This window comes from Coturnix japonica, unplaced genomic scaffold, assembly GCF_054131305.1.
Source record: "Coturnix japonica strain WE unplaced genomic scaffold, WE-NBRP24 Scf042, whole genome shotgun sequence".
Classification (NCBI taxonomy): Eukaryota; Metazoa; Chordata; class Aves; order Galliformes; family Phasianidae; genus Coturnix; species Coturnix japonica.
This window is the reverse complement of record NW_028188945.1, coordinates 3,130,906-3,153,248: the sequence shown is the minus strand read 5'-3', so window position 1 is coordinate 3,153,248 and position 22,343 is coordinate 3,130,906. Positions and strand designations below refer to the sequence as shown.

Sequence of the window (22,343 nt, the reverse complement as noted above, 5' to 3'; positions counted from 1 at the left end):
CTCCTCCAGAACCTGTAGCTTGTGGCTTTGAGCAGTTCTTCTAAGTTTATGGAGTGGTTTTGTGGCTTTTGTTAAGTGGATCAGAGCAGTCGCTGGTCAAAACGTCCCTTGTTTGGGCTGGCAATTACAGGGTGATGATCCTGTTGGTTTCACATCTCTTCCTTTAAATTCAGCTGCTTTTCCCATCTTTCATTCTTGGTCTCCCAACTTCACCGCCCACCCCAATCTGTCACCACACATCAGTGCTGTGCAGTCCCCACCTCTGGTGATGTTCACTTCCTTCCCCTCAGCTTGTGGGGTTTCACTCGGAGCCTGAAGGCCCTTGTGTGGCTCTGGAGCTTTCTGTACCCTGTGTGAACAGCAGCTGGCTGCAGCCAAAGGCCCTCAGACTGCAGCTGAAGCAGAGCCCAGTTGATTCCTGCACAGCCTGGGTCCAACCCACCTGCCAAACACAGAACCATGCTGCTGTGTGAGAGCCTCCAGGCCGGAGAGAAGGATCCCAGCATTAGTCCCCCCGCTTGGCAAACCTAAACCAGTCCTAAGCTCATAACCATGGGTTCCTGATGCTGGCCATGCTAATTGCTTGCTGTCACACCCACACTCTTTGCATGTCTGCTAAGCTCAGTGATTGTAAAATGATAGAATTCCTGAGCTGGAGGGTCCCTGCGAGGACCACTGAGTCCAGCTCCTGGCTGCACGCTTCAATGGCTCCAGGTGGGGATGGCAAAAAGCTGCTTGAGTTCCTGAAAAGAGCAAAGGCTCTGCTGCATCTGTCTGCGACTCAAACACCACCACTGTGTTATTCATAATAATAATTCCTACAAATATAGTTGGAATTTGCAGCGAGCAAAGCGCAGCTCACCTCAGGAACTGAATCAAAGGCTGGCACAGTCTCGAGCACACACCTCTGCCTGTTTTGCTGTTTCCCGGGCAGATTGCAGCTTGATGACATCCAACAGCAAAGCAGTTCTCCTTCAGCAGGTATCTTCTGAACTCACAAGCACCTCTGCACTGCAGAGCAGCCCTGTGTTTAACAAGGATGTCCATCATTCACACTGGTTTCAGATCTGACATTCCTCTCCTAGCACCCAGGACCAATGCTTAGTCACTTCCCTGTGAGTAGGAATGACTTAGCATTAGGTAGTAAATGAGTACAGGATTCTTTCCTATGTTGCTCCCTTATAAGCTCAATAACCACATGCTGCACGTGGGTAACAAGAGCCAAACAGGAGCCGTTCCATCCCAGACTACACCTACAGATGTCTCCACAAGGTCCGTCTGAAGAGTCTCACAGCTGAAGGTCCTGGGACTGCTCTTCCTCTCTCCAAACACACGGTAGCTGAGGAAAGCTCCCTATTAGCTGAAGAGACCAATTTCAGGACCTTCACTGACTGGAGGAGCCACTGTGGGACACAGGTGTCCCCTCCCACTCACCCTCTCTCCACAGCCGACCATGGTGCAGCTCTTGAAAAGATGACGGAGCTGTCTAAATCAAACCCTAGCACTGACTACATAAACAAATACATGGACTAGCTGCATGAAGAGCAAGCAGCAGACATTGCAACAGCAGGTCAAATGCATCCTCAAAGATTTACTAACGAAGAGTCAAAATGCTACATTTCCTACCTGCAGCCCCCAGCAGCAGTTCAATCCTTCATTTCTACACTTGTGCTTCGTAACACCAAACCAATAACGACAGGACGAGCATCTCTTTGAGTCATTTTATAAAACTATTTGACTTACAGAGATATTGTTACAGTTTCCTGAGTACTGGAAATTACAATACAAGGAAATTTCCACAATTAACTTCATACAGTATTTTACCATCCAGTGCTGCTGATCCCTGTTCATGTCCTTGTTCAATAGAGCAATACACATAAAACACACCTCGTCCCCTTCCCTTCACCACCTCCCTGTGTCCATTCCAGCGTCTGGCCACCCTTTCTGACCAGTAATACTTCGTAGTGTCCAGGATGAATCTCCCCCCACCCCCTAACCCTCCCCCCCTTAAAACAACCCCCCACCCCCTTAAACTCCCCCCTTAAAACACCCACCCCCTTAAAATAACCACCCCCCCACCCCCTTAAAACAACCCCCCCCTCACCACCTATGGGGGGTTAGAGGGCGAAAACAGGGGTCTATGGGGGGATAGAGGGGGAAAACGAGGGTCTATGGGGGGACAGAGGGGGAAAATGGGAGGCTATGGGGGGTTAGAGGGGAATTGGGGGAAACTGGGGGGCTATGGAGGGTTAGTGGGGGAAAATGCGGGTCTATGGGGGGATAGAGAGGAATTGGGGGGAAACTGGGGGGCTATGGGGGGTTAGAGGGGGAAAATGGGGGTCTATGGGGGGATAGAGGGGAATGGGGGGAAACTGGGGGGCTGTGGGGTGTACAGGGGGATGGAGGGGGAAAATAGGGGTCTATGGGGGGATAGAGGGGAATGGGGGGAAACTGGGGGGCTTTGGGGGAGTACAGTGGGATGGTGGGGGAAAATGGGGGTCTATGGGGAGATAGAGGGGGTTAAAGGGGGAACTGGGGGGCTGTGTGGAGGTAGAAAAGGTAGAAGGGGAAAATGGGGGTCTATGGGGGGATAGAGGGGGAAAATGTGGGTCTATGGGGGTTAGAGTGGGATAAGGGGGGAAACTGGGGGTCTATGGGGCGACAGCGGAATGGGGGGGAAACTGGGGGAACTGGGGGGATAGAGGGGGAAAATGGGAGGCTATGGGGGGTTAGAAGGGAATAGGGGGGAAAATGGGGGTCTATGGGGGAACAGAAGGAGAAAATGGGGGTCTATGGGGGGATAAAAGGGGCTATGGGGGGAACTGGGGGTTGTGGGGGGGGCTCATAGAGGCAGGTGTGGGTAAGGGGGGGTACCTGGGATGGAATGGGAGGCAATGGGGGGCAATGGGGGGGCCAGAGGGACACAGAAGGACACTGAGGGGTAATAGGATGCAATGGGGTGTCCCATAGAGGCAGGTATGGGTAAGGGGTGGGTACCTGGGATGGAATGGGAGGCAATGGGGGGGCCCAGAGGGACACAGAAGGACACTGGGGGGCACTGAAAGACAGTGGGGGTTAATGGGGGACATGGGGGGCCAGAGAGAGACACTAGGGGATAATGGGGGACAAAGAGGAATCCTGGGGGGTAATGGGAGACAATGGGGGGTCCTGAAGGCCACATGGGGGTAATGGGGGGCACTGGGGGGTCCTGAAGGCCACATGGGGTAATGGGAGACAATGGGGGGTCCTGAAGGCCACATGGGGGTAATGGGGGGCACTGGGGGGTCCTGAAGGCCACATGGGGGTATGGGGGGCATTGGGGGGTCCTGAAGGTCACATGGGGGTAATGGAGGGCACTGGGGGGGCCCAGAGGGACACTGGAGTGGAATGGGAAATACTGGGATGGAATGGGGGGCACTAGGGATCAATGGGGTTGTTACCTGGGTGCTGTGGTCCCATCGCTGTCCTTGCCCTGCGCCGTGTCGTTGTTGTTCCTGTCGTTGTTCCTGTCCAGGTCCTTTGCATCTTAGGTTGGGTCTGGATCCAGTGGGGGCTGAGTCCCGTGTAACAGCTCCTTGGTGTTGGGGCCGAGTCCAGGGCGTGGGGCTGCGCCGCCTGCAGGAGGGCTGCGGGGCTGGGGCAGCTGGTGTGGCTGGGTGCAGTGTGTGGGCGTGTGGGAGGGCCTGCAGCAGGGATTTGGGGTGTAATCAGAGTGACTGGTATCCCAGTTCAGTCAGAGGTCTTAATTGTAGGTAAGGGTTGAATCCGCCGAGGTGCTGCGCAAGGAGAGGCGCTGGGTGCAACTATGGAAAGCAGAGCTTGTGTGTCCCAGCAGGCAGGTGTAGTCAGGTCCCCTTTGGAGCCTGCCGTTCTTGGCGCTGAGCTCAGGAGCCCCATCAGCGTGGTGCTGTGTGCTGCGTCTGTGTCCCAGACTTATCTAGATCAATCTATGATGGATAGATCAATCTATGATCTCCAGATGATGTTATGATGTGGAATACCAATAGAAAAAAATACAAAACCATGAGAGTATGGCAGCCCAAAAAGATTCCCTTGTGGAAGAAGGGGGAGGGTGAAGGAGGGTGATGGAGGCTGAGGGCCCTTTACTCGGTGCCGACTCCTCTGTGACCTCTTGCTGGCCGGAGAGAAGGGCTGCCTGCTGGGCACAGGGAGCGCCTTGGAGCTCCCATGTCGTGCCCTGCCCTCCAGCCCCCTCCTCATCCCATGTGGAACGCCAGTGCCAGCAGTGCGGCCGCCATTTTAGAACCCTCACCACGTCACCTTGGTCACCACTGCTGCGCACAACACAGTCGCCTCTGACAGTTGTGGCAGTTAACAGCCATGTCGGCAGCTAAGAGGGCGAGGGTGGAATTTTCCCCAGTTTCATGCGGGAGGATGGAGCTGGGGGCCTTAGGACTGAGAAGGAGGAGGGGGCCTGCCATGACCACCAGGCAGAGGATGGGTAAGAGAGCCCAGTTCCATCGCGCCTGCACCAACCTGGTGACGAGCAACCATGTGGAGCCCATGGAGGTGGATCCACCTCCAGAGGAGCCCATGGAGGTGGATCCACCTCCAGAGGAGCCCATGGAGGTGGATCCACCTGCAGAGGAGCCCATGGAGGTGGAACCACCTCCAGAGGAGCCCATGGAGGTGGATCCGCCCGCAGCATAGCTGGCCTGGCACCACACCACCGTGCCAGGCCCCGCGTTGGCACCATTGCAGCTCCACCGTGGCTGGTCCAGGCGCTGAGCTCCTTACCCGCTGCTCGGCCCCCCGCCCCCGGCATTAGCTGGGTGGCATTTTTGTAACATCTGCTCCTCCTTCGGGCTTCTTCTGCAGCCACGTCCTGTGGGCCCCCAGTCCCATCTTTACCCAGTTTTTCTTGTTGTTTTTTTGGTTAAGTTTAGCTTTAGAGTTAGGTGTAAGTTGTTGTTCATATTTTCGAGTTAGGCATAGGTTTTTGTTCATGTTTTACTGTTAGGAGTAGGCTTAGGAGTAGGTTTAGTGTTAGGAGTTGTTGTTTTCCTGTTCGGAGTAGGTTCCTGTTCTTGCTGTAGTGTTAGGAGTAGATTGCTGTTCCCATAGTAGAGTTAGGCATAGGTTACTGTTGGTACTGTAGGGTTAGGCGTGGGTTCCTACCAGCAGCTGGCAGCAAACAGCGCTCGCTCGGTAAGCACGTCTGCTTTCTCCCCCGGAGCCGTGAGTGCGACTGCCATGAGAGCAGAGGTCTGATGCCATCTGTGAGGGATGGGATTTGCATCCGCTGGCTTTTCCGTTGCAGAATGTCCAGCAGCAGAGCATGAGTGGCCGTGAAATGAAGCTGGGCCTCAGGAGAGCCGTCTGGAGCTGCGTCACGAGCTTCCTGCATGGCCAGCACAAGGTAGGTGTGCCTTACTGTAAGCGTGCGCTGAAGCAGTGTTGGTTAAGCACGGCTCACTCCTCTGTCTGCAACAGATGGGCTTTCTGCGCGCTTTATTGCTGTGGCCGGCGTTGAACAGCACAGCAGCAGCGAGGCCTCGAACATGTCCACAGCCAGGTACGTGAATGTGAGTAAATTTAGCTGTGTGAATGATGTTATTGTTCATATTAGTAAGGCAGTATTCACATGTGTGTGATGGAGCTCAGGGATAGGTTTTTTCTTGCCTGGTAAATTTTCCCTTCTTTGACACCCACCCGTCCTCTCTTGCTTCTCTTCCCCTCACCTGTAAGTGCAGCAATACTGAAGGCTGAGGGCTCTTCTCCGAGGCAGGCGCTAAAGGGCAATTGAAATGCAAGTTTGATGTCCCTCTTTGTTCTTGGGTCGGTAGCCCAAGGTGACCAAGCTTCAGAGCACTTCTCTAAGTCAGCCTGGAAATGTTTCTAGCAGGAAGTAACTCCATCACAGTGCCTGAGAGTAATGATGCCTCTATTTTCCCCCCTCACAGCAGGCAGCCTCCATAAGAGAGCAGTAGAGCAGCAGGCTGTCTGTGCTATGGCTGCTGAACTGCATTTCTGGCCACCTGAGATCCCTGAGCCCATGCTAATGAAGAACATGCTGCGCCACGGACTCTTCTATGGAGCCGTTTTGCAGCTTCTCTGTGCTGGCCATCATGCTGCCAGTTTCCAAGTCCCCAAAGGCAGTAAGTGGTGCTCTCATGGGCTGGGAGAAAGGCACGGGCAACCGGCAGGGAGGGAACCATCTGTAGCTGTTGCCAGCAGCCTGGAGGTGCCAGCTCAGTCTTATCCTGCGGCTGCTGCTGCACACTATGAGCTGCCAGGCAGAGGGTCCACCTGCCCGTGCAGGGACCACATTGCAGGAAAGGGCTTTAGGCTCTGGTTTGTGTGGGATTTGGGGAATGAGACAGGGGTGGAGATTCTTGTGTGCCCGACTGTCAGGAAGGCGGTTCCCAGTTCTGGCAGCCCAATGTGCCCAGCAGGGTGACTTGAGCTCCCAAAGTGAGCTGCCAACCAGTTGTTAGCTGAGAAGGTTCCCTGAGCGTTTCTGAATTGATTCTTGTAGGACTCGGAGAGTTTGGGGACTGAGACTTGGGAGAGAGTGAAGAAAGCCGAGGCAAGGCAAGCGCTGCTCAGCTGAGGAAGAAAGCCGAGAAGGAAAGCAGAAAGCAACGATGATGGCTTGAGCGAGAAGCTACAAAGGACAGCAGAACCACCTGCAACTCTTCCTCGGAGGTGGCACCAAAGGCAGCTGACTGAACAGCCCAGTTTACCGGCACAGCCGTGCTTTCCCTGTCATGGACGGTGGAGATGATGGAAGTGAACTGGACAGGAAGGGCTTGTGCTGCGTTAGAAGGAAAGAGGGCTTCACCTGTGCAGGACTTGGTGTATGACAAGAGCTGGAGATGCTGTGTTCCTTCAGGGTGTGTCTCTTGAGGTCCAGGGCCAGTGTAGGCTTAGGTTGAATTAGGGCTGGCTGGGACTGGAGAGGGAGGAGGTGATGTAGCCCCATGGTCAGGCTTCTCCTTGGGTCTGACTGGAGGCTGAGTGACTGATTGCTAAGCGGAAATCGTGGGCACTGGGGTTTCATTTTGGGGTGTGGGCGGGGTAATAAATAGAAGCCGAGTCCTTTTGTACGCAATAAAATTGAAGCGAACTTTCTAAACCTGGTGCTGCCTCTTTCAGTAGCTGGTCAGAACGTCCCTCGCTCGGGCTGGCAATCACAGGGCGATGAAGCAGTCGGCTTCACGTCTCTCCCTTGACATGGTGCAGGTTTTCCTACGTTTCCTTGTTGGTCTTCCCAACCTGTGGCCTTTCAGCCAACCCGGAAGTGCTGGTGACAGGCTGTGAGCATCTCCTTACTCTCTGAGGTCCGACAGAAAGAAACCAGAGGAGGGGAAGCAGCCCGTGAGGAAGAAGGGTGTCCCGTGCTCAGCCCCTTGAGTTGGCCTCTCTTCCCTGAGGGCTCTTTCATCTTCTGATGCACCGTGTGTTGCTGTTTGCCCTGGAAAGCCCAGCTGCACGCTGGCAGCCGTGGCCTGTGCATCAGCCTCCCCTTGAGGCCCAAGGAGTTGTTTGTTTTTATGTATTCACTATTGGTGTGGCATTTTGTTGTTTTGTTCAGCTTTGAGATCAAGGGGTAATTTAACACCGTTGGAAGTAATTGGGGTTCAGGAGTAGCACATGTAGAATTCTGATCATGCAGCAAGTTGTGATTTCTACTGTGTTAAAGAACTGGCACACACATATACGCCTGCAGCCGGAGCTTGATTGACTCTCATCAATACGGCCTTCCAAAGCCTGGCCCTGGGGAGTTGTCCAAAAATTTTCCAACCTTTTGTATTACCTAAGTTTATTTTAAACAGACAAGGAGGAGTAATCTCTTAAAGGCTTTTTCTAAGGCATTGGACTAGGTTTTGATTATCATGTCACAGGAAGCTTCTGCATTCCACCTAGTGCTAATGTGATAAATCAAGAGCAGATTACACAAGAGATTCAGGCCTTGCTGCCAGTCTTTTATGAATCAGAACTTTGTTTCATGTTGCCAGATATTGTGGTTTCCTTTTCAGGAGATTCCTTTGCTGTATAATAAGAAGGCCAACTGCATCCTGGCCTGCATCAGAAACAGTGTTGCCAGCAGGAGCAGAGAGGTGATTGTCCCCCTGTTCTCAGCACTGATGAGGCCGCAGCTTGAGTGCTGTGTTCAGTTTTGGGCCCCTCAGCGCAAGGAAGACATGGAGGCCCTGGAACGTGTTCAGAGGAGGGCAACAAAGCTGGTGAGGGGTCTGGAGCACAGGCCGTATGAGGAGCGGCTGAGGGAGCTGGGATTGTTCAGCCTGGAGAAGAGGAGGCTCAGGGGAGACCTCATTGCTCTCTCTAACTTCCTGAAGGGAGGCTGTAGTGAGCTGGGGCTCGGCCTCCTCTCTCGTGTCAATAATGATAGGACCAGAGGGAATGGCTTCAAGCTGCGACGGGGGAGATTCAGGCTGAACACTACGAGGTATTACTGCTCAGAACGGGTGGCCAGGCACTGGAATGGACACAGGGAGGTGGGGAAGGGGACGAGGGCGAGGAAGGGAGGAAGGGAATGGGAATGTAAAGGAGGGAAAGCGAGAGGAAAGACACGGAACGAGACGTGAATTTTGGGTCCTTTTCCGGCAGCCGCCCCCCCCCACCAGGCCCCAGCCCGGCCTGAGCCACGTGACAGTGACAGTGCCAGTGACAGGAAGTGCTTCCTGCAGGCGGCGGAGAGCACTTCCGGGCCATGGCGGCCATGAGCGGGGCCGGGAGGAGCGGGCTCTGTGCTGCGAACGGGGTCGGGCCTCGGTGCGGGGGCACGGAGGGGCTGTCGGGGGAGGAGCTCGCGGCGCTGCCGGCACCCAGAGGCGGCTCCCGGGCGGCTCCACGGTCTCGCTGTGCTGCGGAGTCACCCGGCCGGCCCCAAAAGCCTGGAGGCAGAGCCTGAGCCGGCCCCGGCCCGGATCGTGTGGTGCGGCTCCGGCCGTGCTGGGCTGTGCGGCACCAAGAGGAAGACGGCCGTTCGTTTGCCGGCCGCTCGCTGGCTGTAAGATCCGGGTGGCGCCGAGGCCTGGTTAAGAAACGGCGTGGATGAAGGTTTGTACGGATGGAGTGGGTCTGGATTGCAGTGAGCGGGACGAGTCCGGGCTGCGGTTTGGCGTGGTTGTGTTGGTTGCTTTTTTGCGCACTTTATTGCTGTGGCCGTAGATTTCCCTCTTTCTTACCATCTGATCTGTGAAGGCTTCTTTGTGGGAAGGTTTTGAGGGATGCGGGAGTAGAAATTGCTTTAGTCACGAGTCATCTGGAAAGGTTTCACAGAAACGGCGACATTTGCAGAAGGAACGTATTGGCATTGGCAGTTGTGCAAAATACTCATTGGGATAGAGAGGAGGGAGTACCTGCAGAAGACCATTCTCTTCTGGTTTTGAGGAAGCCGGGGAGAGCTCAGATTGCAGCTTAAGCAATGTTCTTTTGTCACACTCTGTGTCCTGTGTTGCGTTCCCCAGAGTTTCATCTCTGCTTTCGATTCCAGTTCTCCTGACAGGTTAGTCTTGAATTCAGCATAATATCTGCTTCTCCCTGGGTTCAGGTTCTTTGGGTCTCCTGCCTGCTTTTCTCCCTTTTCTTAATGGAGAGTGGAGTTTCTACCACAGAGCAAAGTTTCGTGATTAACAGAAACAAATATGGAACATATTAGATGAATACAGCTCTGCATTTTTTTCTTCCTCCGGGTAGCAAGGGACTCCTGTGCTCTCATTAATATCAACAGTGAGTAGATGCTGCCTCCTGTTGGAGCCTAAAATGCTTTCCATAGTTGAGTGGTTGGAAACATAGGGTTTTAACTTAAAATTGTTTGTGCAGGGTGAAGGTTGGGAACACAATTAGAATACGGTTACACAGTGCTCTATCCCCAGAACTTTCCACCATTTTTCTTAACACAGCTTACGGTTCATTTCAAAACAAACTAACAAAGATGAACTTGGGTTAGCGTAGCCCATTTTAAATGATCCTTCTGTGTCTGTTCCAGGCTGGTAGCAGAATGGAGACTTTCCTGAGGCGCTGGGGAACAGACACAAGCTTCTTTTGAAGGCTTCAATGAAATTCTGCCCCAGCAGTATCTGTGGTCCTTTGATGCTAAGGAGCTGGAGGTAAAAGATTCTTTGACTATTGCCAGATCCAGGCTGCTACACGTAATACTTGAATGTCAGTCAGAGTCTGTATAGCAGAGTTCATTAAGGCTGGTGGTTCTGCTTTCAGGATGTGTGAAAGAAGCCTTATGTATCAGTTAGTATTTGGTTACTGTGTTGTTCTTCACTTTCTTCTTTGCAACCAACTTAGACCCATTTCTAACGTTAAGATTCTGCCAGCATAAATTTTTTGGCTGACAGTATTTTTGTAGTCCTTGACAATGTGATTTGCGTGTGTCTAAAGAGTGAGTGACTGGAAAGCAAGGGAGATAAGAACCAAATATCAGCGGATGGTCAAATTACAGAGTGGAGCAGGTTTGAGCTGCTTTTGGTCTCTCCAAATTATACTCTGCAGCAGAACATCGTATTTCTAGCACAGAATGGTATGGTTAGGCAATGAGAAAGTATGGTTTATAAGTCTAAATGCATTCGTTTTCATGACTGGTGTATCTTCTTTGTTGCCACGGATGTTATTATTTGCTGTGGAAGTTTAAGAGTTTAATATTAAAACCAAGCGTACTGTGATTGCGGGTGCTTTGAAGTACAGTAGTATTTCAGTACAATAGTCTTGCTGTAGAAGCAAAGTAGTAGCTTGTAGTTTCCACGTTTATGAAATTTTTCTTCCCTAAAGGTGCTCCTGTGTGGAATTCAAGAAATTGATCTGAATGACTGGCAGAGGCAATACCATCTACCGGCATGATAGCAGAACCTGCAGACAGATATTGTGGTTCTGGCAGGTTTGTAGACTTCTTTTTTCCACACAAGAACACAGCAACAGCTTAGTGAGCAATAGTCAGAATTACTCAACAGATAAGTAGCTTGTAAATGTAAATGATAACTGCTAATCCAGCTTTCCCATGGGGGATGGGGAAGTGAACATTTCAATATTAAACTTGACATCAGTGTTAATTATTATTTTTCAGTTTGGGAAATAAATAGATAACGAGAAGAGAATGAGATTTTTACAGTTCGTTACTGGAACGTGCAGATTACCAGTGGGAGGATTTGCTGACCTCACGGGTAACGAGCCCTCTTTAATGCATTTTATGCTCATGTTATTTCCTTTTTTCTTAATAAGGACCAAGCTGTGTGTTTAAGGGTATTTTTTAATGAATTTATATGGAATCTGAGTGTTGCATATTGGTAGAGCGGTGATAGAAAAAGGGATGGATGGAATGTGAACACGCCTTGCATCAGTGACTTGATCCATGGTTTGGACGTGGCAGGACTAGGTAAACTCCAGAGATTCCTTCCAGTACCAAACCAATGATGTGATTCAGTGGCTGAGTTTCTTTGAAAACCGCTTCATATTTATGCATTTCACTACGTGGATTTCTTCAGAGGGATGTAGTGAGAGACAAATGTCTTTGTGCTCTGCAAGTAGTTATAGTCTTGTTTTCACGCGCTGTTGTCACGTATTACCTACTGGTATACACGGGCAGTTAGACCTAAGAATTCATTGTTTGATTTTTGTACAGGGAGCAACAGACCCCAAAAATTTTGCATTGAGAAAGTTGGGAAGGAAAACTGGTTACCTGGAAGTCACACCTGGTAAGTACGAAGGATCAAACTCTGCTGTGGTTCTGTTCTTATGGATGGAAATCTACTTTGAGATTTTAGGAAGTGGGTGTGATATGGAAGTGTCTGAGACTGTGTGAAAGCAAAGCACTGGGCTATGGCAGTAAGCTCTGCTGAGTAATAGTTGAACTTCTGAAAAGCAGTTTTGTTGTGGAGCTGATTCCATTGTAAATGCCATGGATCTGCACATCACTAAAAACGTAAAGCTACTTTTAGTACTTAAGGTTGTCCTTTTTTTAAAGAGTTTGGGATTGATCTTTCATTATCACCACGCTCGATCTTGGCAATGAAAATAAATAGCCACGCTCATGCTCCCTCTTGGCTGTAGAAAATGTAGCTTCTCCTCAGTTTCTCAGTTACGCTGGTGCTTTGTGAAGATGCTCAGATTTTAAGTTTCAGATACAGAAGAGAGATTAGGTGAGACTTGTTACTAAATACATTGCCAGTTCTGGAAAGTTATCACTGCTCAGGTGCTTGTTGTGCTTTAACTCTCACTTTCATAGACAAGTGCATGTCAAGATACAGGTGTTTTAGAGGGTACAAATGCAGTTTTCCTTCTGAACAGGACAGTTCATATGCCTGTGTTCCTAATGGATATTTGGTGGTTTAAACTGTTGTTCAATACTTAAGGTTTCTCTTTGTTTTCAGTTTCAATCGCTTGGACCTTCCAGCCTATAAGAATTATGAGCAGCTGAAGGAAAAGCTGTTATTTGCAACTGAAGAAACAGAAGGTTTTGGGCAGGAATAGCTGGGATTTGCACCTTGAAGAATGTGAACTCAGCGTGATGTTCTTCGCTTCTTCTGCTTGTTGCACACTTCATAGTAAAGTAGACTTGACTTGGATTATTTAACAATAGTTGCGTGTAAGTAAATGGATGTTATCCTGAGGTTTTATCCACGTAAACTCTGGATTTCTACCGAGCACTTTCAGAAACCTTCTCGCTGGCGGTGAAAGCTATCCTTGCTTCACAGTTTTACTAGGAGGAAGATCTGCCTATTCCAAAGCACTCGATGGGTATTTTACCGTATACAGCTCAGAAGGAGAAGAAAAAAGCCTTATGAATATTCTGTTTATGTTAATAGTTACAGTGAAATCTAGTTATCTAACATATTTACAGGAGAGATGAAATTAAACAGGATAATGCAAGATTAAGCTAAGACAACTAGTTTGTGTTCTGCATAATGATTTATGATTCACGTAGGGAACCTAGACATGCCGTGGATGTATAAGTATCACCCAAAAGGCTTTCAGCCCTATATTTTTAAAACACAAAGCAGTTCTAATTGAAATAGCCTTAGCCCTAGTTCTATAGGGTACAGCTGTTGAATATTTTTATGGCTGAAATGTTTAGTTCAGGAAAAAGATAAATGCTTGTATATATTTTTGCAGTCTCGGATTCCACTTACTCCATGTTTTCTTTCTTTAATTTAAGTGGCGTGTTTGTGTCTTTCCTGCTGTATTGGATGGGGAAAGTGGGCTGGATATCCCAAGCACCAGAACTTACTTTAATGTACCGCAAACAAAGAGTCAGCTGGGTAAGGCAGTCTGTGAAATGCTGCATTTGGCCAAAGAGGAAAGTAAACTTGCTAGTGTGTTCAATTGGCGACGTTCTTGAAGTCTGAAATAATGTTTACTTACACGTTTTGCTTTGTAAGCCAACAAGTCTGTTGGTCTTTCTATAGCATGTTCTGTAGAAATAAAACGTTGTTCCTATGAACCATTGGTGCACTTTGCTGTTCTTTATGGGGATGCGGAGGAAACATCCCGTGGATGCTGTGGATAACCCCACAGCATCTGCTACCCCAGGTAATATTGGACTTCCAGCTGAGATGAATGACTTTACTGCTCCCAGCACTGCTTGAGCAACCTGGTCTGTGTGATTTCATACTGCATAACAAATACGTACTCGTATGTAGCTGCCAACTAATCCCAATTCTCAAACATGAAAGTAACTTCTGTTTCGTTGTTTGCCTTATGAAAATGACATGAAAAACTGAATGAGCTGCTGAGCTGCTGATGGACGAATTAACAAAGCCTTATTGCTCCAGGTAGCTCAGGTGTTCCTATATGAAGCTGCACAGTAAATGCGTCATGTCTTCATCTGATCAAGCAGCGGGAGCTGATATTTTAATGTGTTTCTATTCCAGAAAAAGAAAAAAAAACTTGAAAAAGAAAAGCCTGTTAAAGTTGTCTTGTTTGCATCATTCTGACATGCTGTGCTCTGTCTGTGAATTCAGCTCATGGTTCTGTTGGTATCTCCAGCCCCTGATTCTTGTGGTGTCTTCATTTTCTTCCAGCATCACTGTTTGTGTATTACTCTATTGAACAAGGACATGAACAGGGATCAGCAGCACTGGATGGTAAAATACTGTATGAAGTTAATTGTGGAAATTTCCTTGTATTGTAATTTCCAGTACTCAGGAAACTGTAACAATATCTCTGTAAGTCAAATACTTTTATAAAATGACTCAAAGAGATGCTCGTCCTGTCGTTATTGGTTTGGTGTTACGAAGCACAAGTGTAGAAATGAAGGATTGAACTGCTGCTGGGGGTTGCAGGTAGGCTGGGTTTCTGTCGTGTGCTATTTCTGCCTGCTGGGGCTGTGAGCGGGCGTTGGGCCCGAGCCCCGCTCGTGTTGGTCACAGCACAGGGGCTGCGGGAAACACTGGGAGAGCAAAGCAGGGAGAGCCGGGCTGTGTGCAGGCCGGGGCATGACATGGAACCTCGGCAGCTGCGCAGCTGCTGAGCTTTTCCCCCAAGTCTGCAGACTCTCAGGTGATAAGGCTGTGCAGCAAAGCCAGCTGGGCACTGCTGATACTGCGGGCTTAGGGGATGAAGCCCTGCAGCACCTGCATGGCACTCCCTGTAGTCTGCCATCTTTATGTGCACAGCTGCTGTAGGTGTTGTTGGAGCAGTGGAGCGGCAGTGCGGTGCTGCAGGGCAGCTACACACCCCAGGGGCTCTCCATAGGCTGCAGTGATGTGACCCAAGTCCCACACTCACTTTCTTTCCTATTCCCAAGAATGACATACCAGTAGCAAAATGTTTTCCCCTTTTCCCAGTGTCCAAAGACAAAGATGAGGTGTCTTAGCAAGTGCACCAGCAATGTGTGGAGCAGAACCGCCTTGGGAGCCACTGTCACACCTGAGTTGATCCGTTTTAGGCTTCCCATGGAAATGTAGCATTTTGACTCTTCATTAGTACATCTTTGAGGTTGCATTTGACCTGCTGTTGCAATGTCTGCTGCTTGCTCTTCATGCAGCTAGTCCATGTATTTGTTTATGTAGTCACTGCTACGGTTTTATTTAGACAGCTCCGTCATCTTTTCAAGAGCTGCACCATGGTCGGCTGTGGAGAGAGGGTGAGTGGGAGGGGACACCTGTGTCCCACAGTGGCTCCTCCAGTCAGTGAAGGTCCTGAAATTGGTCTCTTCAGCTAATAGGGAGCTTTCCTCAGCTACCGTGTGTTTGGAGAGAGGAAGAGCAGTCCCAGGACCTTCAGCTGTGAGACTCTTCAGACGGACCTTGTGGAGACATCTGTAGGTGTAGTCTGGGATGGAACGGCTCCTGTTTGGCTCTTGTTACCCACGTGCAGCATGTGGTTATTGAGCTTATAAGGGAGCAACATAGGAAAGAATCCTGTACTCATTTACTACCTAATGCTAAGTCATTCCTCCTCACGGGGAAGTGACTAAGCATTGGTCCTGGGTGCTAGGAGAGGAATGTCAGATCTGAAAGCAGTGTGAATGATGGACAGCCTTGTTAAACACAGGGCTGCTCTGCAGTGCAGAGGTGCTTGTGAGTTCAGAAGATACCTGCTGAAGGAGAACTGCTTTGCTGTTGGATGTCATCAAGCTGCAATCTGCCCGGGCAACAGCAAAACAGGCAGAGGTGTGTGCTCCAGACTGTGCCAGCCTTTGATTCTCTTCCTGAGGTGAGCTGTGCTTTGCTCGCTGCAAATTCCAACTATATTTGTAGGAATTATTATTATGAATAACACAATGGTGGTGTTTGAGTCGCAGACAGATGCAGCAGAGCCTTTGCTCTGATCTTTTCAGGAACTCAAGCAGCTTTTTGCCATCCCCACCTGGAGCCATTGAAGCGTGCAGCCAGGAGCTGGACTCAGTGGTCCTCGCAGGGACCCTCCAGCTCAGGAATTCTATCATTTTACAATCACTGAGCTTGGCAGACATGCAAAGAGTGTGGGTGTGACAGCAAGCAATTAGCATGGCCAGCATCAGGAACCCATGGTTATGAGCTTAGGACTGGTTTAGGTTTGCCAAGCGGGGGGACTAATGCTGGGATCCTTCTCTCCGGCCTGGAGGCTCTCACACAGCAGCATGGTTCTGTGTTTGGCAGGTGGGTTGGACCCAGGCTGTGCAGGAATCAACTGGGCTCTGCTTCAGCTGCAGTCTGAGGGCCTTTGGCTGCAGCCAGCTGCTGTTCACACAGGGTACAGAAAGCTCCAGAGCCACACAAGGGCCTTCAGGCTCCGAGTGAAACCCCACAAGCTGAGGGGAAGGAAGTGAACATCACCAGAGGTGGGGACTGCACAGCACTGATGTGTGGTGACAGACCGGGGTGGGCGGTGAAGTTGGGAGACCAAGAATGAAAGATGAGAAAAGCAGCTGAATTTAAAGGAAGAGATGTGAAACCAACAGGATCATCACCCTGTAATTGCCAGCCCAAACAAGGGACGTTTTGACCAGCGACTGCTCTGATCCACTTAACAAAAGCCACAAAACCACTCCATAAACTTAGAAGAACTGCTCAAAGCCACAAGCTACAGGTTCTGGAGGAGAGCAGGACCTTTGCCCTGCAGTCAGCAGCAGTTTCAGACACACCAAAGCCGACACTGGTTTGCTTCCGTATCTCTTGTGGGACGGCCCCAGCCAAATCATCCCTTCTGGTCTGAGGATGAGGAGGGTCAGATCCTTTCAGAGCACCAAACCCGGCAGCCAACCTCATCACCAAACAAGCAGCCAGGATCCAAACGCCAGCACTCTCCATTCATCATCCCACTTCCTTGCTGCAGTCAGTCCAATGCTTCATGAGATTCAGAAGCAAACAAAATCAATACAGTCATCTTGATCCCTGCAGGAACACGCTGTGAGCAACAGCACACCTTCCTGGAAGAACTACCTCCATGAACAGAGGCAGCGACCACCTCCTCCCCTCCTACAGCCTCATTGCTTTCTCCTTAAGTATCACCACACGGAGCCTTGACACTCCCTGGCACCCAGGCACCAAAGGGCTCTTTTCATGTTTTTTACACCAGGCTGGGAAAGAATCTTGGCTTCAAAACTTCCAGAGCAGCAAGAAGGAAGTATTGGTTCTCTTCACAGACAGCCTTGGCTCTTCCGCTGCTGCCAGTGGGGAACATCAGCAGAGAGCATCTCTAAAGCAGAGAGAAGCACATGTATGAGAATGAAAGTCAATTAGGTCTAAGCAGGATTAATAGGGATTTAATTGAACTATGTGAACTGGAACTCGGGTCACGAGCTGCTTATTAACCTGCCTCAAGGGATCATGCAGCTTGCACTGGATGAGCACAAGGATGCACTGTGAGCGGGACAGCATGTGGTCAGAGAGGGAGACCTGCTTGAACAGTCAAAAATGGAAGAGAAAAACTGCTTGAGATAGATGCCTGGGAATTTGAGGACTTACCGCACAGTCTTTCCTTCCTTTCCTCTTCTGGGGAGGGAACCAAGTAACACCAGCCAGAGCTCACCCAGCTCACCGCTCCTCCTGCAGTCCAAGTGGCTGCCAGGCAGCTCCCTGCTACAGCTACACTTGCCATGGGGCCTACAGAAATCCCCATTATCAATTGACTGAATCCCCATCTAATCCCCCGATCCTATTAACAAACACTGCCTTTATTTTGCTACCTCCGTGGGGGCTCTTGGAGCCAACATCCCTCATGAGAGGCAAATTAATTAAGACATTGCACCGTTTCCTCTTTCCAGGAAGGTGGAGGTGTTCTGGCAGACATTTTGCTGCTTCCAAGTCAAGCACAGACTCACACATGCCTGAAAGTTTGAGCCAACCAGCCTCACACAGATCGAAGGAGCTGAAAGGCCTCCCCTAAACGCGTCACTCTCGTGAACAGGCCATGGATGTCCCTGTGTTTCTACAGAGCTCAAGAAGCTTTCATAGTAAACAGAAAGAGGCAGCATGACTTTTAAAAAGTTACTTTTGTTTTAATTTGAAACAAAGATTATATGTAATTGGTGTCAGATATTTTTGTCATGTTTCTTTGTCCTGAGATCTCCAAGCAACTTCGGAGTGCTTTTGTCTCGCATGCTTTGTTCTGTTCTCCTCATGCTGCCCACCTGACTCATCCACCAACAGCAAGGGAGAGAAGCAAACGCGGTCCTTCTCACACTGATGGTTCCAGCAAATGTGCTGCTAGTCTTCTGGTAGAGAACAGACACAGCACAGCACTGCTGCCGGACCCGGGCTCACAATGCATTTGTCAATTGAGGATGGCAGTCTGTGTATGCAAAAGGATGGCAGACTTGCAGCCCCACCACAGAACCCTTTTCTTCAAAGCCACTGTAAGCTCTGGGGCACCTAACACATCAGGTTCTCCTCCCGTTGACTCATTCGTGATCAAACAAACCAAGCAGTGAGCTGGCATCAGGAAGCTCCAGATGCCTTACAGAGACTCTGTGGCTACGACACCACCTCTCTCCAGACCCTTCTAGCCATATTTCAGGCTAACACTAGACCGTCCCTGGCCCTGAAGAGACAGAGCCTAAAGGAATGCAGTGTCTTCAGCTCTTGCCATATATCAAGTCCCAAATAGGTGAAGTCCTCTTTGCTGCTAATTCATTGGAAGCCCTTCTCTTCCAGCTTCCTTAGTTCCAATCCGCAGTCCACGAAAGGGAAAGCACAGCCATGCCTGAAAAACAGACCACGCAGTCCGTTGCCTTTGGTGCACTTCTGAGGAAGCATTCCAGGCGATTCTGCTGTCCTTTGTGCCTTCCTGCTCAAGCCCTTATCGCTTCTTTTTGCTTTCCTTGGCTTTCTTGCTCAGCTGAGCAGCACTTGCCTTGGGTTTCTTCACCATCTCCCAGGTCTTAGACTCAAAGCCCTCCAAGTCCTACAAGAATCAATTGGGAAACAGTCAGGGAGCTTTCTAACAACGTGCTGATGCCCAGCTCATTTCGGGCATTTATGTGAAAGCAAAAGTACGTAAGTGCTGGGTATCTCCGCTGGAATGCATCTATATCAGGCTGAGCCTACATTTAGTAAGACCTGAGCAGCACCATCCCTGCTTCCTCTGCATGTGTTTCTGGATGAGTGTGAATCCACACACAGCCTGTTACCACAGAGGTTGTTATAAGCTTAAGTGCCTAAATCAGGCTTTGTAGAGAAAAAACACCCCCATTTTAACAGCAGGACAAAAGCCAACACTAAACAACAATTACTCACACCAGAAAAAGGAGAAGATATCACAGAATCACCAGCATGTATTGAACCACTGAAAAGGTATTTCTGCTAAATTTTCATCCTTATCACGTGCGAGACAAAAGGTAAGCCTCAAAACAGCAGTCAGAATGTCACAATCAGAGCCTTTACACCAAGACCAAAATCCAGGCAGGGCACCGAAGGCAAAGCTTTCTTCACCTGGACTAACAAGGAATCCTAAGCTATAAAGCTTGTTTCCTTCAGGGCAGATGACAGATCATATTTCAGCCATGGGAAATAAAGTCTAGTTATCTGGTAAAGACACGAGGGAACAGTGCCAGTCTCATTGGAGAAAGCGCACACACACAGATTGCCTCCTTTCATTAAATGCATTTGAGTCTAAATATTGCTTTAGCATCTTGAGTTCTAGCAGTCAGAGCTTGCCAACTGGAAAAGGACACACAGAAAACGGCAGAGCAAGATGTGCTAGCTTCAAGCTTCCAACACAGAGCACCAGATAATAGAGGGGCAGATACGCATCTGACATTATCCTTTAATCAAAGAGTCCTGTTCAATCATCTCTAAAGTCAATGGGCTATTACGGTTCACATCTGTGTGGCTTCCCAAGGAAAGTGAGTTGGCTGCCTTTCCAAAGGCTGTAATCAGTGCATGGGGAGCTGCGAGGCTCTGCAGAAACAGAGCAACAAGCAGCTATTACTCAGGTTTGTAGATTGGTGCTGCTGAGAAGTGAACACTGATGCCTTCTGCTGTTCGAACCAAGGTAGTCTCCAAAGCCTGAAGCCTCTAAAACTAAGAAGCTCATCTGTACGTGAACCTAAGCATCATTCCTAAGAAATGGAGAGTGTCTCTTCTGTTTATTGTCATGTGAATTAATCACATGCACAGGAAATCGTGGGGACAGTGCATATACGGAGAAAATAAGAAACAGAGCATACAAACAACCTAAACACAAACACATTTGTCAGTTCTATCGCATTAATAGGACGAATGAGGGCCAGAAACTACACATCAAACAAAGCAGTCATCATTCTCAAAGAACAAGCTCTAGATATACAGTATCTACAGAAGTACAGAATAGAGACAATCTCAAGGCGCAGGGACACCTTTCTTCCTCCCACGCTGCTTTTGTTTCTCTCAGCCCTCGGAGAACAAGGGATGCTCACAGTTCATCGCCAGCAGTTCCAGATGGGCTGAAAGGCCACCAGTTGGGAACACCAACATGGAAACGTGGGACAAGCAGCTCCATTTCCAGGAGGGACGTGAAGCCGACCACATCAGGACCCTGCGATTGCCAGCCTGAGCCATGCACATTATGAGCAGCTAATGAAAGAGGCAGCACCACCATTCAAATGTTTGTTTCACTTTTATTTGCAATAGAGAGATGCAAAATGCATCAAAAATACATTTCAATATGAAATCAAATAGGCGGGATACTGGTAATGACTAAAGACAAAGCTTCCTTAGTTCCTCTCTGCAGTCCATGAAAGCGAAAGCACGGCCAGGCCTGAAAACCAGACCACGCAGTGTGTGTCCTTTGGTGCACCTCTGAGGATGCAATCCAGGTGATTCTGCTGTCCTTTGTGCCTTCCTGCTCAAGCCCTTATTGTTTCTTTTTGCTTTCCTTCTTGCTTCTCAGCTGAGCAGCCCTTGCCTTGGGTTTCTTCACCATCTCCCATGTCTTAGACTCAAAACCCTCCGAGTCCTGCAAGAAGCAATTGGGAAAGTCAGGGAACTTTCTAACAACTGGCTGACAGCTGCTTTGGGAGCTCAAGTCACCTGACCGAGCAGCTTTGGGAGACCAGCACAGGAAATTGCCTTCCTGACCTCAGGGCACATTAGAAACTCCACATCTGTCAAGTTCCCAAAAATCCCATGCAAACCAGAGCCTAAAGTCCTCTCTAGCAAGGCGGTCTGTGCTGGGAGGGTGGACCCTCTGCCTGGCAGCTCATAGGGCGCAGCAGCAGCTGCAGGATAGGATGAGCTGGCAGCTCAAGGCTGCTGGCGTGCGGAAGGAAGGACAGAACCAAGTGCGGCACTCTCAGCAGTGCCGGGGCACACTGCCATAGGCAACAGCTACAGACAGTTCCCTCCCAGCCGACTGCCTGAGCATTCCTATCAGTCTCACACAGCGCTACTTACTGCCTTTGGGGACTTGAAAGCTGGCAGGATGATGGCCAGCACACACAGGAGCTGGAAAAGGGCTCCAAACAAGAGTCCGTAGCGCAGCATGTTCTCCAATATCGTGGGCTCAGGGATCTCAGGTGGTGAGAAATGCAGTTCAGCAGCCATAGCGCAGACAGCTGCTGCTCCACTGCTCTCACAGAGGCTGCGTGCTGTAAGGGGGGAAAAAGGCATCATTAGTCTCAGGCACTGCAATGGGGTTACTTCCTGCGAGCAAACATTTCCAGGCTGATTAAGAGAGGTGCTGGGAAGATATCCAGGGCCTACTGACCCGAGAACAAAGAGGGACAGCAAACTTGCATTTCAGTTGCCTTTGCCCGCCTGCCTAGGAAAAGAGCCCTCAGCCTTCAGTACTGCTGCACTTGCAGGTGGGGGGAAGAGAAGCAAGAGAGGACGGGTGGGCGTCAAATAAGGGAAGAGCTTAACAAACAAGAATAAACCTATCCCTGAGCTCCATCACACATGCGTGACCACTGCCTTATTAATATTAATACCAGTATTATTCACAGAATTAAAGTTTCCCATGTTCACGTACCTGGTTGTGGACGTGTTTGCTGTCTTGCTGCTGCTGTGCTCTACAACGCCAGACACAGAAATAAAGTGCGCAGAAAGCTGATCTGTTGAAGACAGAGGAGTGAGCTGTGCTTAACCAACACTGCTTCAGCACACGCTTACAGTAAGGCACACCTACCTTACAATGGCCACGCAGGAAGCTCCAGACACAGCTCCGGACTGTTTCCATGAAGCCCAATTGCATTTCACAGCCACTCACGCTCTGCTCCTCGACAATCTGCAACAGAGAAGTCACAAGATGCAAATCCCATCCCTCTGAGATGTCACAGACCTCTGCACTCATGAAGCAGCACTCATGTCATTGGGTGAGAAAGCAGACGTGTGCTTACCGAGTGAGCGCTGTTTGCTGCCATCTGCTGGTAGGACCCCACCTAACTCTAAGTACGAACAGTAACCTATGCCTAACTCTAAAACAGGAACAGAAACCTACACCTAACA

At 49.6% G+C, this 22,343-nt stretch overlaps 1 protein-coding gene and 2 long non-coding RNA genes across 8 annotated transcripts; 2 read left to right on the top strand and 1 right to left on the bottom strand.

Annotated features, from left to right (window-relative positions):
- The first annotated feature begins 5,216 nt into the window (after positions 1–5,216).
- On the top strand, positions 5,217–7,064 carry LOC146752733 (uncharacterized). Its single transcript, XR_014940433.1, has 3 exons — positions 5,217–5,536; positions 5,925–6,119; positions 6,500–7,064. It is a non-coding gene; the product is annotated as an uncharacterized LOC146752733 (long non-coding RNA).
- Positions 7,065–8,106: 1,042 nt separating this feature from the next.
- Positions 8,107–14,195, top strand: LOC146752732 (uncharacterized). Of its 6 annotated transcripts, none has more exons than XR_014940448.1 (7): positions 8,107–9,048; positions 9,980–10,100; positions 10,771–10,876; positions 11,063–11,159; positions 11,618–11,690; positions 12,366–12,580; positions 13,151–14,195. It is a non-coding gene; the product is annotated as an uncharacterized LOC146752732 (long non-coding RNA). The 6 variants fall into 6 exon arrangements; XR_014940449.1 differs by lacking the exon at positions 8,107–9,048 and adding an exon at positions 9,137–9,496; XR_014940444.1 differs by having other exon boundaries at positions 12,366–14,195.
- Positions 14,196–21,272: 7,077 nt separating this feature from the next.
- LOC146752731 (uncharacterized) lies at positions 21,273–22,343 on the bottom strand. The gene is made up of 4 exons (XM_085531373.1): positions 22,235–22,343; positions 22,024–22,122; positions 21,868–21,907; positions 21,273–21,484 (listed from the first exon to the last, which is right to left on the bottom strand). Exons 1-4 carry the CDS (start codon positions 22,256–22,258, stop codon positions 21,273–21,275), a joined length of 375 nt encoding a protein of 124 aa, XP_085387499.1. The 5' UTR covers positions 22,259–22,343.